General features: G+C 49.8%; 1 protein-coding gene across 1 annotated transcript in view; it reads left to right on the top strand.

Moving 5' to 3' along the window:
• Positions 1 to 17,477, top strand: part of LOC107109138 (histone-lysine N-methyltransferase 2B-like) — a 38,403-nt gene that overhangs the window by 19,723 nt on the left and 1,203 nt on the right. The window contains exons 4-8 of the mRNA XM_015409713.1: positions 4,394 to 4,507; positions 5,780 to 5,942; positions 6,937 to 7,180; positions 11,290 to 11,345; positions 16,880 to 17,125. Coding sequence (XP_015265199.1) covers positions 4,394 to 4,507; positions 5,780 to 5,942; positions 6,937 to 7,180; positions 11,290 to 11,345; positions 16,880 to 17,125 — 823 coding nt within the window. The remainder of the gene's footprint in view (positions 1 to 4,393; positions 4,508 to 5,779; positions 5,943 to 6,936; positions 7,181 to 11,289; positions 11,346 to 16,879; positions 17,126 to 17,477) is intronic.

Genomic DNA, 17,477 nt, shown 5'->3' on the forward strand with positions numbered 1-17,477 from the left:
TACGTTGTGAGTTACTGGCATTAAAGTTGTGAGCGAGCGATTTTAGCAACTGCATAAATTAGTTTGCTCTGGAGCCATCCTTCCTGAGCCAGAACAAAAATGTGTGAGCTGGAGGCTAAAAAACTGTGAACTAGCTCACAATAACTCAGCTTAGAGGGAACACTGGTTGTGATTAAGCGCAGCTGAATTGCACTGTCAGTCTTTATGCAGCCCGTACACCCCAAAGGAACTTCACTATTTGGACTTTTACTGAAGTTGGAGAAACTTCAGGATCTGGAGTTTTCCAAGTAACTGCTCTGTTCCTTTCCCCACGGATCCCAGCAGCCCGTGTCAGCATTTAATATCGCAAGCGCTGCTAAAGGGAAAAAACGAAGCAACATTTTGCCCAAAGAGCAGGTTGTTGCCTTAACTTTACTGATGTAAGTTGAACCAGGATATATAAACCTCACACTTATCACTTGAACAGTTCAGCTGTCATTGGGATGGTCAGCCGGTGTCTGGCCTGCAGGTGAGGGGACTCATGTGACTTAGTGATCCTCCATATAAGAGGGAGAGAAAATCCCCATAAACAGACACCCGGCCTAGCCTTTCTCCCTGACATGCTAGGTTACTGCTTGGAGGCAGTTATTTGTATGGAGGGAGAACTCGGTTGTCAGCTCCCACGTATAACTTGGAGGTGTCCAGGCCTGGCGTAGGTTTGCCATCTTGGAGATGAGTAGATCTTTGAAATCTGCCCAGCCGTTCAGGGAGAAGTCAGCATGTGACGCGGTATCCAGGGCTGGGGGCAAGTAAAAACCGTCACCCATTTGGACGATGCGTATTGTGTGTTTGGCTCAGTTGGATTGCTTGGCATAATTTTGCTTCTGCTAGTCAAGGCTGAGAGCTAAATGCTGTGCAGGGCGCTCAAAATAAATTTCCTGACCATTTCAGAATCTTTTCACTGTCTTCCCCTCCCTGTGGAAACATTTCTGAGATATTGCCTGACATTAGCTATATGCATTTGCTGAGACATAGTGCTCTGAATGTCAGGTTAGGATCTGGAAGACCTGGGTTCAGATCCCCACTCAGCCATGGAAGCTTGCTGGGTGACCTTGGCCCAGTCACACAATCTCAGTCTGAGCTACTATATAAAAAAAATAAAATTTAGTGAAATATAACAGCAACAAACATGGTAAAGTCTCAATCTTGCACTGACAGATAACCATATCATTAAATACATCACTACATGGTACGTTTAAATCATTCAGAAATTTCTGTGGATACTGTACCTTGAATATCCTTTCATTAAGTAGGAACACTATATTATAGTATACTATATTATAGTATTACACATCCAAAATATTATAGTATCACATATCCAAAAACTATTACCATAAGCGTGACTAACATTACCTTATGAGTATAAACTTAACAATTCGTCAACTATACTCCTGTTGATTGGGAGACAAAAGTTACACAAGTAGACCTACAAAAGGGTCATAATGTCATAGTATCGAGAATGAATCAAGTACCTTTTAGAAGTGATGTTGTCTGCTGTATATTCTGAAAATGGAAACCATTTGTCTAATGGATTGGAGAAGCTTGAACGCGTCTCTGAGTTAGCTGTGGAACCGGCTCTCTTGTCCATCAAGAATATTTCCCACACCTTAGCTAAGTATGCGAAGTCTGACCTACTTCGCAGGGTTGTTGGGAGGATAAAATGGAGGAGTGGAGAACCACTGTTTGGGTCCCTACTGGGGAGAAAGGCAGGGTATAAACAAAGTAAGTCAAGGGCTAGAACCTGTCTCTGAGAACTATAGAGCGCTGTTAGGGATTGCCAGACCACACATTGGTTCCCGTCTGGGGCTATTTGTTCGTATAAATACTGTTTCTAGACTGCCTGGAACTGTATACTCAACCCCAAAAAAAATTGGACCCCCCCCCCCCAGCAATCTCTAAATAGAGAACTCAATGAAGGGGTAAAGGGTAAGCCTCATTCCCCCTTCTGCTGCCCGAAATCGGTCTCTGTATCATATTATGCATTAAAAAGCAGGTTTGCTTACATTTTTTTAACCTGCTATCACGCTAGTCCATTTTTATCCCACCCTTCCTCCAAGGGGAGCGTCCGTGTTTCTTCTTTCCTCATTGTCTCCTTCAAATTAATAGTAATAATAATAATCGTATGGCATCGTGTGCAGTGTAGCCAGGAGATCCGAAGATTGTCTGGCAGCCTGAAGTTCTAGCCCTTTAGTGTCATGGACCACTCAGGTGGCGAGCTAGACTTATTTTGGGGGCTGAGAGAGCTCTGAAAGAGCTGTGAGACTAGGGTTGCCAGGTCCATCTTCGTCCCCAGCGGGGGACTTTGGGGGGCGTTTCCCGGGGGGGCAGGGCATCCCCAATGTGATGATGTCACGTTGGGGATGTCCGAGCTCCAAGCCCTGCCCCCACGGGGATGATCCTGCCGACTGCGAGCACTTAAATGGGTCCCTTTTAAGTGCACACAGCCGGCAGGACAGGGCCCCGCACACCCGATCCCCAAGCGGCATTGCCGCTGGGAAATTGGGCACACGGGGCCGTCCCGCCCGTTGCAAGCACTTAAAGGGATCCCTTTAAGTACCCGTAGCCGAGGACCCCACCCGCCCAATCTCCAAGCAGCATTGCCACTGGGAGATCGGGCGCGCGGGGCCCTGTTCTGCTGGCTGCGAGCACTTAAAGGGATCCCTTTAAGTGCCTGCAGCCAGAGTACCTTGCCCACCCGGAGAAGGGACGGGGTGGCTGTGGGTGTTGCGGCTTGGGGCTTCCTCTGCCAGCCAGCTGGCCAGGTGGTGGGCAATGTTCCCTCTAAGCTGTGGAGTCTTGTGAGCAAAAAGCCTGCTTTGTGAGCTCCTGGCATGAAAGTTATGAGCAAGCAATTTGGCTGCTGCATAAATTAGTTCGCTCTGGAGCCATCCCTTCCTGAGCAAAGATAAAAACGTGTGAGCCGGAGACTAAAAAACTGAGCTGGCTCACACACTAACTCAGCTTAGAGGCAACACTGGTGGTGGGTAGAGCCCCCAACAAAGTGGGTAACCCCTGCTAAACCGGGGGGGGTGTGTGTCTGGCAACCCTATGTGAGACTGACCCCAGATCACCCGGTTGGCTTCACGTTGGAGGAGTGCAAAATCAAACCCGGTACTCCAGATTAGAGTCCATCGCTCTTAGCCACTACACCGTGCTGGTATCATAGCCTGTAAGGGAGGTTACACTGAGAGACGAGTCCCAGGGTCACCAAGCAGGCTTCATGGCAGGGTGAAGATTTGAACCCGAGACTCCCTGATCCAAATCTGATTCTGTAGCAGCTACTTCATTCAGGCCGTCCAAGTGTGCATTCCTTATTTCTGGCACTATCATTTAGCCCCCCCCCCCGGCTTTTATTTCTATATGTGCTGCTGTAGATTGGGCAGGCCCTGAGCTGGATAGCCCCGGGCTAGCCTGATCTCGTCAGATCTCAGAAGCTAAGCAGGGTCGGCCCTGGTTTGTACTTGGATGGGAGACCACCAAGGAGGTCCAGGGTTGCTACGCAGAGGCGGCAGCAGCCAACCACCTCTGGACGTCACTTGCATTGAAAACCTTCCGGGGTTGCTATAAGTTGGCTGTGAATTGTTGGCAAAAACAGCAACAGCAGATTGTCAGGGAAGCTGCAGTTCGTGAAACCTATGAGCAATAAGTGCATAGAAGTAGGAGGGCAAAGAGAATGAACCTCATTGAGAGTTCAGTAGGTATTATTGGCATGGAAATGCCACTCTAGCAAAAAATTGTCTTTTGGTTAAAGTTTTCCATGCAAACGTGTCTATATTTTCCAGTGTTCCTGCGCATTTATGTAAGCTACACTTGTGTAGATTGTGTGATTCTCTGCAGTAGCAACAGGGATGCTTGGAGGGTTATATTCAGTTCCTGGGAGATAGTTTCAGGTGGGTAGCTGTGTTAGTATATAGTAGAACAAACTTCGGGTCCAGCGGCACCTTTTAAAGAATGTTCGCTTTTGTCAGTCAAAGTTCACTTTGATGTGGTATCTGACTCACAAAAGCTTATAACCCTAGAAAATATTGTTGATCTTTAAGGTGCTGCTGGACTCAGATGTTGATCTGAACCATGTAATGTAATTGTGGCCTTGCAGATGCATTGCGTGCTCCCACACATTTATTTATTTATTTATATTCCAATTTATATCCCGCCCTACCCTGCCAAAGCAGGCTCATGGCCTGTACCAACTGTGATAACAGTTTCACAGACAAACCTCTTGGATAAGGGCCACCTAATGTATGGGAAATGGCATGTTCCCCTGAACCCCAATATCACCTGCTCACCGAAGCAGTCAATCTCAGCAAGGAGGGCTCTCAGAATCCCCCGCAAACGCTCCGTGTCTTCCACTTAGGGGTGTCAAACCATCAAGATCGATGTTCTGGAGCCCCCAAAGGTCCAGAGCAAGCAGGAGCCGAGTTCGGAACCTAAAGCGGATGGAGAGGATGGGAAAGATGCAAGGAAGCAGGTAACAGAGGCTGTCAGTCTGTGTATGCCAGAGAGGAGTAGCCAAACTCAAAGGTGCTTGTGGGACAGAATGTACATGATTTGACTCGCTCGGCCAAATCGCTACACTGGCCCTTTCTGCATTGTCAGCTTGCTCCGGAGAATCCAAGGAGTCAAGCCTTAAGGGCAGTCACAGGTCTTTCCTCTGCACTGGATTTTCCCACTCCAGTTTATTTATTTGTGTATTCTGTATGCATTCTGCATCTACAAGCAAAACACGCATTTTTTGAGCTAACTGGCTGCCAGCTACCTCTTGCCCGCCATGATTCTACAAAAAGAAAGGGAAGGGAGGGGGAAATCCAGACCCACCCATGCAAGACTGACACATTCAGGACTAGGGAATCCCCTCTCTGGCTTTTTAAAAGTTTGCCTGAGCTTTTGTCTTTGGAGAAGGAGGGAAAGAAAACAGAACGGGGAGGGAGGGTCACCCTACAGAGCGAGAGGCGTAAACAGGGGAAGGCAGTGGGCAGCACTTAAATACCTGAAGAAGCAATTCTACTTTAGAAAGGATTAGCGAAGCGATTCAAAAGCTGATGAGAACAAAGAATCACAGCAAAAGGAGTTTTGGTAGCTGCGGGGCAGCAGTGTGCTGGAAGCATTCTGAATTCAGATTCCTGTAAAACAAATGCAGAAGCAAGAGAAAGCCCAGACAGGAAGTGGGAGTGGAAGCAGGAGGGAATGCAGAGTGGAAGAACAGGATGCAGTCAGAAACCGAGGAAAAATACGGGTGCAGAAAGGGCCACTGTGAGACACTTCTAGAAGTGCAGTCATTCCGTGTCCTTCTTGCAAGTGTTATGTGGCTATCAGTACCTGATTTGTACAGCCGTCCTGACCTGGGCTGTGGATGGTGAAAACTGCAGTGATTTGCTTGGCACAATTTGCTAAGCTTTAGGCGCCAGGTAAAAACTTATTTCTTCTACTTTTTGGTGATTGGGGGCGGGGGGGGGGTCAGTTGGCCAAGAATATGTTGCAGAGCTGTGATTGGCTCCATCATTCTATATTATGTTTTGATTCTGATACCTTAGCTGACAGCTTTATCTGCTGTGTTTCTGGGTTGGTCGTTGACTGCTCTTTTTTATGTTGATTTCTGTGGTGAGTAGTAGGTACTTATGATTGTCGTGAGCCATCTCAGGAACATTTGAACAGTGGTTATAGGTGTACAGTAAAGTTATTTCGGCTATCCATTATCTGTTGCTCATGCTAATGGCAGATCTTGTTGCTTCCTCCCTTGCAGGGCCAGGAATCTCCGGTGCAGGGCCCTCGAATCAAGCACGTGTGCCGGCACGCCTCGGTGGCACTGGGGCAGTCTCGTGCCATGGTGCCGGAGGATGTGCCACGCCTCAGTGCCCTGCCACTGCGGGAGAGGGAGGAGATCGCTGCTTCACCCACTGTTGAGGGTCAGTGCCTTGGGGGGGGGGGTACACTGAAAGGTTTGCTTCCGCGGTGTCCTCTGGTTTATATTTAGTGCTGTAGTTTGGTTAACTTGGTAGGTCGATGTTTAAGCCTTCCAGTTCACAGGTTAAGATGGGCACATTAATGCCAGGCATCTCTTCCCGAAGCAAAGAGGCTAATCTGTGATCGTTGCAGGGGATAGATCGGAGTTACAAAAGGGACTGGAGAAATGATATATACAAGGAGCAGAGAAAGTACTGGCCTCTTGTTTGTGCTCCCCACGAGCCTTCCCTTCCAACAAGAAAAGGGGCAGGTTCCCTGTTGTTCAGCCCCACTATGGAAATGAGTCCATTTTCTTCCCTAAGGATTGGGACTTGTTTGTGTCACTCAAGTGACTTGCTTTCTGTATGGGGGAAAGGTGCAACCCTTTGAGGTAGGTTAGGTTGAGAGAGTGACTGATCCAAGCAAGCTTCCATGGATTCAACCCTGGGTCTCCCAGATCATAATGCTCTAATCGCCATACCACACCAGGGTTGAGACGGGGGCTTGGGGAAACTTGTCTGAGTCCACCTTTAGAGTGCTTAGACGAGGCAAGATTTGAATCGGGGACACCATGGGTAGTGGCCACTATATAATACCTGCTACAGGTTGCCACTTCTCCGCAGGAAGGGTGTTCCCAGGCCAGTCTGCCAGTTTGGTGTAGTGGTTGGTTGCGTAGAGTCTAATCTGGGAGAACCGGGTTTGATTCCCCACTCCTCCACATGCAGCTGCTGGTGTGACCTTGGGTCAGGCACAAGTTCTTTCAGAGCTGTTCTCTCACGGGCAGTCCTCGAAAGAGCTCTCTCAGCCCCACCCGCCTCACAGGGTGCCTGTGGTGGGGAGGGGAAGGGAAAGGAGATTGTAAGCCACTCTGAGATTCCTTCGGGTAGTGAAGGGCTGGGTTTAAATCCCATCTCTTCGTTGTCTTCTTCTGACCTTTCTGACCTTGCTGTTCTCCAGAGACCTCCTCGGCCTCCGAGAGCGAGAGCGGGCATCAGAAGCAGGTGAAGGCAGACGCAGCCGTCAAGGCCGCGCCGCACCCCGTGCGCCGCCACGTCTCCCACCACCACCATGGCAAGAAGAACCGAATGACCCGCTGTGGGAAGTGCAAAGGCTGTCAGAAGCTGCAGGACTGCGGGGAGTGCATCAACTGTCTGGACAAGCCAAAGTTTGGTGGGCCGAACACCAAGAAGCAATGCTGCGTGTGAGTGTGCCCACGGGGGTCCCTGCCTCTGACCCAGGCGCCTTGCCCGTCAGCTTAACTCTTCTGTGTTCTTGGGGAGCTGAAAGATTGGACTTCAGAGTGCCCTTCTCTGCCATGACTGGTTTTGGCCATGACTGTGAGGAGTCTGGGGCTACGTGGTTGTAAGCTCGTGCATTTGTTTCTGGGTGCAGAATCCAGCACCCGGAGTATCTCAGCATTCACTTTTCAAAAAGGCAAACCTCCGGCCCTTAAGTCTGGGAAGGTACGCTTGCACATATAGAGGCACTGACTCCTGTTTAGTTTTAGTTGTTTATTATGGTCTTTAGACCAGAATACAGTTCAGTCAAACATAAAATACAATAATTAAAAAAAATATATCGAATTTAAGAGCTTTTAAGGTGCAATTCCCGTAATTTGAAAATTAATGTACAGAATTTAGCCACTTGACATGTAATCTTAGAATTATTATCAGATAAAAACCAGCAACGCCTTGCTTTATTTGTGTCTACATAGCCGGGGATCATATCAAGTAACGGAGTAGTAATTCCAAGATGTACCTCCCTGTAGAGTGGACAGCTAAAGAACAGGTGCTCTGCAGACTCAACCTCCACAAGGGAACAAGAGCATAACCTTTCTGGATAGGGGATTTTATTATACCTGCCCTCAATAACCATGGTAGGGAGAGCAAAACGCCCTTCTAAAACTATTTGCTTCCACTGAGGCCAGATATGTTGTCGGCTCAGTAGCCTGCGTTGCACGTTTCTATCTCTCCAGGGAGCTTAAAGTGAATCTCCCCACTCTTGTTTTATTCTCACAACAGCTTTGTGAGGTAGGCCTATTCGAGAGAGAATGACTGGCCTGAGGACACCTGAGGGGTTCACAGCTGAGTGAGGGGTTTGAACCCTAGTTTTCCAGGACCTAGTCTGACACTAGTCTGACACTTTATGGGCATTCAAGTGCCAGTGGAGGGATGGATTTGACTCCTATCCTTCCACTTCACTGGGCAAAGCTTATTTATTTACGTGTGTATTAAAATATTGGTACCCCACCTTTCTTTTTGGCTCGAGTTTGTCGCCTTTCGCTTAAGTTTCACCTAAGTTTGGAGGATGATTGGGTCTGCCCCAGTGTCTGTCGATGCGGCATTGCTTTTTGGTGGGAAGTGCATTCAAAGCCCTGTCTGCTGTCTGGCACAACTTTGTTGCTGTTGCCGTCAAGTCACAGCTGGCTTACGGAGACCCCGTCAGGTTTTCAAGGCACGAGACATTCATAGGTGGTTTTGCCATTACCTGCCTCCATGTCATGACCCTGGTATTCCTTGGAGGTCTCCCATCCAAATACTAGCCAGGGCTGGCCCTGCTTAGCTTCTGAGATCTGATGAGATCAGGCTAGCCTGGGCTATCCGGGTCAGCTAGTCATGTGTAAATACCTTTCAAAAGCGGGTTAAAGGTTGGATCAGGACTGTCATGCGGGGGGGGGAGCCCTTCATTGTCTCAACTAGTGTTTAAAGTACCAGGCCCAAATGAGCAAGGCCAAATGCAATCATGGTAAGCGCTCAACAGTCTGAGCAGCTCTGCTTAGCTTCTGAGATCTGATGAGATCAGGCTAGCCTGGGCTATCCGGGTCAGCTAGTCATGTGTAAATACCTTTCAAAAGCGGGTTAAAGGTTGGATCAGGACTGTCATGCGGGGGGGGGGAGCCCTTCATTGTCTCAACTAGTGTTTAAAGTACCAGGCCCAAATGAGCAAGGCCAAATGCAATCATGGTAAGCGCTCAACAGTCTGAGCAGCTCTGTTATGCCAACCTGTTGCCCCCTTCTGTAATTTTAAAATTTATTAGCTCAGGGGTCCCCAACCTGTTAGAGCCTGCAGGCTGATTTTGAATTTTGAGAGGAGGTAGTGAGCGTCACCCCAAAATGGCTGCCACAGGAGGTGGAACCAAACCTAAAATGGCTGCCACGGGAGGTGGAACCAAACCTAAAATGGCTGCCACGGGAGGAGGTGGAACCAAACCCAAAATGGCCCACAGGAGGAGGAGGAAGCAAACCCAAAATGGCTGCCACAGGAGGAGGTGGAACCAAACCCAAAATGGCTGCCACAGGAGGAGGTGGAACCAAACCCAAAATGGTTGTCACAGGAGGCTGAGCTGAATCAATACCTCCCTCCTCATACTTCGCGGGGAGAAGGAAAGCCTGAAAGGGAACAGGAACCACACACTGACTCAGGAAAGCCCAGGTGCTTATTAGGCCTTCACTGGAAAAAGAAAAAGGCCTGCCTTACAGTGGTCCCACCCACTTTCTGGAAAGCGTGGCAGGCACCGTGGCGTCCACAGGCAACATGTTGGGGGACCCTGATGTAGATATTTCTCCTGGCATTTCTTCCCAGTGCAGACCCAAAGCAGCTTACATTATTCTCATCCTTACAACAACCCTGTGAAGAAGGTCAGGCTGAGAGTGTGTGACGGGCCCAAGATCACCCGAGGAAGTTTCCATTGCAGAGGGGGGATTGGAGCCTGTGTCTCCCAGATCCCAGTCCAACCACTGCACTGGATGTCTTTTTTAAAAGATAATTTTTATTTCAAAAAGAAGAAAAAAATTACAATACAGTATTTTAGGGCCCATGTTTGAAACAACTTACCCTCAACAAAAGAGATTATAAACAATTCCCCCCACCCCCATCAAGTCGCAGCCAACTTACAGTGACCCTGTAGGCAGTGTTCCCTCTAAGCTGTGTGCATGAGCAACCAGTCATTAGCACAGGAAGCCCCGTTTAGCAGCAGTCTGGAGCCCCGCAGGGTCTTGCATTGCCCATTTTAAGATGACAGAAGTTATATTCTGCTCAGGATGTGAGCCGCTCTGCTCAGTAGGGGGGGGGCGGGGATTAGAGGGAACATTGCCGGTTGGGGTTTCAGGGCAAGAGGCATTGCCTGCCTCTGTTAAGCAATCCTGGACTTCTTTGGTCTCCCATCCAAATGCTGACCAAGGCCGACACTGCTTAACTTCTGAGCTCAGAGAGTGTCGTGCTAGCCTTAGCCTTCCAGGTCAGCGTGATCAAGTATTACGATATTACAAAGTTTAAGTTTGTTGATATAATAGTTACGTAATTAACACTCAACGTTGACGATTTCCCATATAGCTGGATGTCTTTCGCTTTTCCCCAGTTGTCCCTAGGTGGCAAAGTGGCGTATGGCCCAAATTTGGCCCCCTGTCAGCCCCCTGTTGGATTACTGATCAGCACTCCTTAGTGGAACCATTTAGCTCTAGCCAGCCACTTCCTCCAGATGTGCTGTGTGGAGTGCCTAAGCGTCGCCACCCGTGTGTTTCTTGAAGCATCCCTTTGTCTCCCAAGACAGGCAATGAACCTGGTGTGGATCTTTCAGTCTGGGCTTAGCTGGGAAGGCAGGAGGCTTCTCCTCCCTGTGCCAGTCTAGCTGCTGGCCACGGCTCTCCATTGCACGGCCGGGACAGAGCTCTGCTGTGCGGCCTGCGTGTCCGCAGCTAATCCCAGCAGGAGGATCTGCTTGGTTTCCTTCTGCTAAATGCATGGGCAGCCTAGAACAAAGGAGTCAAGTAAACTGAGATGTCTAAGACAGCAGAGATAGAAAAGGCAGGGAATAGTACCCACCACGGAGATCAAACTTGGAGCCATGCCTTAGCTCGAGCCTTGAGCAGATTGAAAAGATGAGGAATGGGACTCTCATACCTTCAGGAGCTGTGTAGGTGGAGGAATTTAGGCAGGTGCAGCTTTTGGATGCAGGGGTGAGAGAAGCAGGTCATCTTTCACCATAATTCATGATACCTGCCATGGTTAGAAACTTGATGCAAAGTGAATGCTGAGATATTTAGATCTGTACTGGGTGTCTGTGTGTGCACCTCGTGTTCCTTTGTGGGTTTTTGGCAGAAAAGTTTTCCTCTGTTGCTCTGGGGAAGGAGAGATTGGCCTCCAGTTTCCCTTCCTCTAGACCAGCCCCCCCCCCACCTCGGGAATGCTTTATTGCCTTGGCTGGAGGCCATGAATCAGAACTCCCTCCCTTAGCTTACTCCCTGGGCTGAAGATTCGGCTTTCCGACTGCTGCTTCCGTGGTCTGACGATGTTTATCTGGCTAACCGGCAGGTATCGGAAATGCGACAAGATAGAAGCGCGGCGGGTGGAGCGGCTGTCGAAGAAAGGTAATGACCAGGTGGCTATGGATGAAAGGGGGGGGTGGCTGTCTCGTGATGTGGTCTCGTTTTGGTTTAGTTTCCTCCACTGTATGGCTTTTCGGTCAAGGGCGTTACTTATCCCTTTACACCTGTGTGTAACCCTGTTGTGTCCGGTCCCGCATGTTCTGCAGGTTTGGAATTCCGCCTTCTTTGTCCAAACTTTACTTGCAAATCACGATTGCCATGTTCTGCTCAGATGGATTGCACGTTAGGTTGGTGATTATATTGCATTGTAGTGAGGGAGGGGCTGTGGCTCAGTGGCAGAGCCTCTGCTTGGCAGGCAGAAGGTCCCAGGTTCAATCCCCGTCAATTGCAGTTTAAAGAACCAGGCAGTAGGTGAATAGAAAGACTCTGAAGGAACCTGCTGCCAGTCTGAGTAGACAGTGCTGACCTTGATGGACCAGGGTTCTGATTCAGTGTAAGGCAGCTTCATATGGTCATGTGGTTATATTCTGAAAATTACACTCATTTACGTGTATCATGTTACGCAGCCCTGTTTAAGGCCAGAAATGGAGTTTGGGGTGCTTGCATTGATGGGAATCTTGCTTCCCTACATTTTAAGTATTGCTTCTGTTGTGAGAATCAGTTGTCCCTAATTGCCTGTGTAGTCGGGCTGTTACCTGCAAATGCAGTTTCAAAAAACTTTCTTTCATGGCTCATGAGAGCAAAGCGTGTGCTCTTAAGTGACCTTTGAAATTACCAGCTAGGTTTGAGTCCAGGAGCATCTTAGTTTGTGTAGTGGTTAAGTACACGAACTCTAATCTGGGAGAACCGAGTTTGATTCCCCACTCCTCCGCTTGCAGCTGCTGGATGACCTTGGGCAAGCTGTAGTTCTGTCAGAGCGGCTCTCTCAAGGACAGTTCTGGAAAGAGCTCTCTCGGCCCCACCTACCTCACAGGGTGCCTTGTTGTGGGGAGGGGGAGGGAAAGGAGTTTGTAAGCTGCTCAGAGATTCCCGAGTGAAGGGCAGGGTATAGATGCAATCGCTTCTTCTTCTTCGGGCCCTGATCAGGTGAGCTCTGCTCCGCTTCCTGGAGGGAGGTGGAGAGTCAAAGCTCTCTTCATCAGGATGATGAAGGGAACTTTGACTCTCAGAGCTCATACCCCAAAAAATCTGGTTGGTCTCCAAAATGCTCCTGGCCTCGAATCTAACTGTTCCTACTGCAGATCAGCCCAGTTGCCCTCTGAAACTAGGTTGAAATTCCCGGGATTCTGTGCAGAAGAACAAGTTTTGTGTGAGCAGCTTCATTCTCTGTTGTGGGGCCTGGAGGCAAATATGTTAGATTTCCAGATGCCCCAAAGCAGCAGGCTGGCTTCAAACTCCAGGTGGCACCGGCGACCTCTGTGTAAGGCTGCAGCCATTTTGCGCACGCTCTCCCTCTCTGCTTGGATCAGAGCCATTGTCCTTGTTCCAGCCCGCAGTAAGGAACTGGTGCCAAAGGATTGCCGAGTGTCCTTCTGCCAAGCCCTCTAATGCAGTTTGCTTCACAAGTATCTGAGCAGCCTGCGTGCGCGTCTTTGGTCTGTTCTGTGCAGATCGGTGGTAACCGGGCTGTCACTGACTTGCTGCTGTAGGGAACAGTCCTAAATGAGTCTACTCAGAAGAGAATCGCATTTTAGTCAGGGGTCTTTCTCCCAGGAAAGCATTCTTAAGGTGGCATTGTTAATCCCTGTTCTCGTTACCGTACCCGCTTGCAGATCCTGTAGTTCATTTGGTTTGTTTAGATTTGGGGCCTGTCCCAGTGGCTAAGAGGAGGGAGAGGAAGAGTGCTTGTAGAGAAGCAGAGCTCTGAAGAAGTTCCGTTTAAAAGAAAAGGAAAAAGAATTTAGATTGACCACCTTTTGGCTCCTGGCCTGGAACTGCAATGTTAACTGTGTAGGGTTGCCAACCTCCACGTGCCACCTGGGGATCTCCAGGAATTCCAGCTCTCATCCAGGTGACAAAAGATCAGAATACAGATTTCAGGGGTCAGTTCCCCTGGAGAAAATGGCTACTTTGGAAGGTGGACTCTATGGGAACATGCCCTGCTGAGGCACCTCCCCTCCCCAAACCCCACCCTCCCCAGGCTCCGCCCCCAGAATCTCCAGGGATTTCCTAACCCGAAGTTGGCAACCCTATCTTGGTAAAAAGTTTTCAGTTTTTGCATCTTGGGTTCTTGAATGAACACCGGCTGTCTTATTGAACAGGCTTGTGGTACCACTTATTATGGTACTCCAGATTACTAGGTATTTGTGACGTTTCTGCAGGTTTTGGCCCGTTGAGACGGAGTTGAGCCTTTTCTCTTGGTTGGCCAGTCCTTTCATTTGGTGCTGAGGAAATTCTGCTCATCCCTTTTGTGAATAAGAAACTGTGGTTCCTGCTGGGTTTAAAACACTGGTCCCACAAGTATTAGTTTTCCTTTTGGGAGGAGAGTAGCTTACTCTGAATCCTGGATCTAGCTGTCGCTATATCTAAGTTGACTGTCCCCTGTGTGGTTGTCAGAAGTGGAAAAACCAGGCCACCCACAGACCGCGTTGGGTGGGGTGAGGCCTTCTATGGACATCCGCTCTCCAGATCGACACAAAAAATATGGCTCTGTAAAATTAACCCCAAAGGAAAAATAGTCTCCCCCAAAGACCTGGTAAGGACTAAAAATGGCCCGGAAAGGACATACTGGTGGTGAGGTCAGAGGAGTGTTGGTTAAAGGGAAGAAGTAGAAATCAGTCTGTTAAAGCACGTACAGAGTTTTGGAGGGTTTAGATTTTGGTGGGGCATTATTTCCAAGTCATCGTCGTTGTCGTTCCCCCCCTTCACAGGCATTGTATCCTGCCCTTCTTCGGAGTAGTGTACATGGGTTTCCCTTTTCTTTGGGCCCTGGTCCCTCCAGATTCTTAGCAATGGAGGTAACTAAAGAGAATTTAGACAGGCTACCCCGCTGAGACAGGAAGCGCCGCAGGGATTAGGGACGCTTGGAGAGGTAGTTTTGTGTATTGCATTTTGGCGCGCGCGCGCCCCCTCCCCATGGCTTAGGGTTTATTTTTCAACCGCTCGGGTTCTGGATTGCTTTTTTATCCATTCACAAGACAAATAAAAGATTATTCCTGAACTTTTTTCCCCTTTTGCTTTATCCAATGAGGGAGTGCCAACAAATTAGGGTTGCCAACCTCCAGGTCAGGCCTGGAGACCTCCCAGAATTACACCCGCTCTCCAGGTTACAGAGATCACTTTTGCTGGGGAAAGGTGGCCTCTGTGGCATCGTGCCCCTTCACCACGCCTTGCTCTCCCCAGGCTCCATCCCCAGGAATTTCCCAACCTACAGCTGTATCCACCCTACAACAAATGATAATCAAAACGACAGCCCCACGGGCAAGTCACCCTTTCCCGAATTTCAGTCTTCCAAAGTGACCCTCAAAAACAAGCCGTTGGGATCAATAAAGCTTCTGTTTAAAATTCTCTGCATTTTTTTTTTTGCATATAGTGGAGGGAAAAGCCCAGCCACCCTCAACTCTGGTATGGATCATTCAAGATAATGCCAGCTCCTTCTTTGGAGGTTTTCAAAAGGAGGCTGGGTGGCCTTCTGACAGCCATGCTGATTCTGTGGACTCAGGCAGATCATGAGGGGGAGGGCAGGAAGGGCTGCATCAGTGCTTAGTTCTCGTGGCCCTTTCTTACATACACCCAGGGAAATGCTGATCACAACTTTGGGGTCAGGAAGCAATCATTCTCCAGGCCAGTTTGGCTGGAGATCCTGGAGGTTTTTGTGCCATCTTCTGTGCGTGGAACAGTGGTCACTGGGTGGGGTGGGGGCAGTTGTGAATTTCCTGCATTGTGCAGGGGGTTGGACTAGATGACCCTGGAGATCCCTTCCAATTCTATGATCCTTCGCAACCCACTGCTTCAACACGTGCCAGGAGCGATCTGGTCGCTAGAGATGGGCGCTGTGGGTCCTGCCCTGTCTCTTCCTCTTGAGTATTGGGGGGGGGGGAGGGAAGCTGGCATTTGGCAGCAAGGGAACTTTTACCTTTACAGGGCGCAGAGGCTGGCCTCTGCTGGGTGGGACCCTTCCTGGCCCAGAAGGTTGCCAGCTCCAGGTTGGGATATTTCTGGGCATTTGTGGATGGAGAGCGGGGCTTAGGGAGGGAACTGTGCGGAGCATAATGCCACAGAGTCCACCCTCCAAAGTAGCCATTTCCTTTCGGGGAACTGATCTCTGTAGTCTGAAGATAAAAGTTGTGATTCTGGGAGATCTCCTGGCTCCACCTGGGGGTTAGCATCTCTGCTGGCCCAGGAGATGGGCAGGCGGGGTTAGTGAAATCTCACAGGTAGCTCTCTCTGTGACAATGCATTGGCGGTGGGTAGGGAGGGGCTCTCTCTACTTGGAAAGGTGGGGGGGAGAAAAGGTATGAGTCAGGAAGGGGCGGGGCCGGCTTCTTCAGGGGGAAGCCATTACGACCTGAGGGGGGTTGCACAGAGCAGAGCCATGCCTTGGCCCTGGTGCTTGTGAAGAAAATAAACATGGCATGGCTGGGCTGCAGACTGAAGAAGCACTGATTATGTGAGCAGATACATATGGGGGGGGGATTGTACCTGAGGGGGGTTGCACAGAGCAGAGCCATGCCTTGGCCCTGGTGCTTGTGAAGAAAATAAACATGGCATGGCTGGGCTGCAGACTGAAGAAGCACTGATTATGTGAGCAGATACATATGGGGGGGGATTGTGGGGTAGGGGGGCTATGAAGCAAAGGGGAAGGGGTGGGCTGGTTTTCAATGCACAGATAGTCACTGTTTAGAGACACTGATAACCAACATTTCACAGTTTATTATGGCTTAACTGGGCTGTGTGAGGCAACCCGAGCATAAATGACACATAAATGACACATAAATGACACATAAATGACACATAAATGACACATAAATGACACATAAATGACACATAAATGACAAAGGACGGTCCCCTCCTCCGCTCCAGTTTATTGGAGGGGCTGACTGTGACATATGGGGATTTGACATAGGCTTCTCACATGTCTTCAGATCATCACACAGCCCCTGAGCCTGCCACGGTGGGGAGGGTGGGATACACCCCCCCCTCTTCTCCCACTCCCAAACACTGTTGCTTAATCTCCTTTGTATTGGAAATTAGTTTCCCTATTGAGAGAGGCAGGTGGGCCCCAGACAGAGCCATTAGGTCAGGAGAGGAGAGGAGGTATGTTTCCAGTGGTCTCCGCAAGGGGCCAGAGGGCAAAGATGCATCTCAGGCCACAGGGGGAGAGGGCTGACTTAAGATTCCATTGCAAGTGTAATCCTGGGCAGGCCAGCCCATTCTGCCTTGAGCACCAGGTAGCTAAGCAAAGTTTTAAAAAAATGTCAGATCAGCTTGTGCTGGCCAAGCGTGCCTTTGGATCTCTCGCCTTCTGCCTTTCGAGATCAAAATTAAGCTTGTCGGGAGGGGGCATGTGTCCATGTTTCTGGTGGAGGCGGACTGAGAGAGAGCTTACTCATGCATGCCCGCCCCCCCCTCCCCAGGTCGTACGGTAGTGAAGCCCATTGTCCCTTGGGATTCAGAGGATTCTCAGGAGGAGTTCCCAGCCCCTTGGGAAGTCATTCTAGGGGCCACAGAGACGGCCGAGCAAGATTCCCTGCTGCAGCGCAAGTCGGCGAGGCGCTGCGTCAAGCAGAGGCCCTCCTATGACATATTTGAATCCTCCGACTCCGACGCAGAGCCTGTGTCTGGCTCGGCCACGCATCGCCGGAAATCTTCCCGGGACTCAGGTAAGATGCGAGCTTTGAGACTGTTTTGCAGGGGTGGGGGATTTCCCCCCCACAAGTCCCGCCTTCAGCTGAGCCTGTGTTTGACTGTCCGGCACCTGTGCTGTGGCACTGGGCCCAGGTATGGCCTCCTAGCAAGCACGCCTGTGGCGGATCTCACCAATTACGTGGTCGCTGCGCTAGGCTTGGATTCAGACTCCTTTGGGAGACAGGGCGGCTCTTCCTGTGACATGAGACAAGGATCCACTTCACACCCTCTTGGGGGATTGGCGTCAGCTGGATGGGAAAGAGATGCTTGTTGACCCGTCATTCTCTCCGCCGTTTCCCCCCCCACCCCCACCTCCGTTCCCCGGGC

The sequence above is a fragment of the Gekko japonicus genome, unplaced genomic scaffold (genome assembly GCF_001447785.1).
Source record: "Gekko japonicus isolate JY-2015 unplaced genomic scaffold, Gekko_japonicus_V1.1 scaffold3510, whole genome shotgun sequence".
Lineage (NCBI taxonomy): Eukaryota > Metazoa > Chordata > Lepidosauria > Squamata > Gekkonidae > Gekko > Gekko japonicus.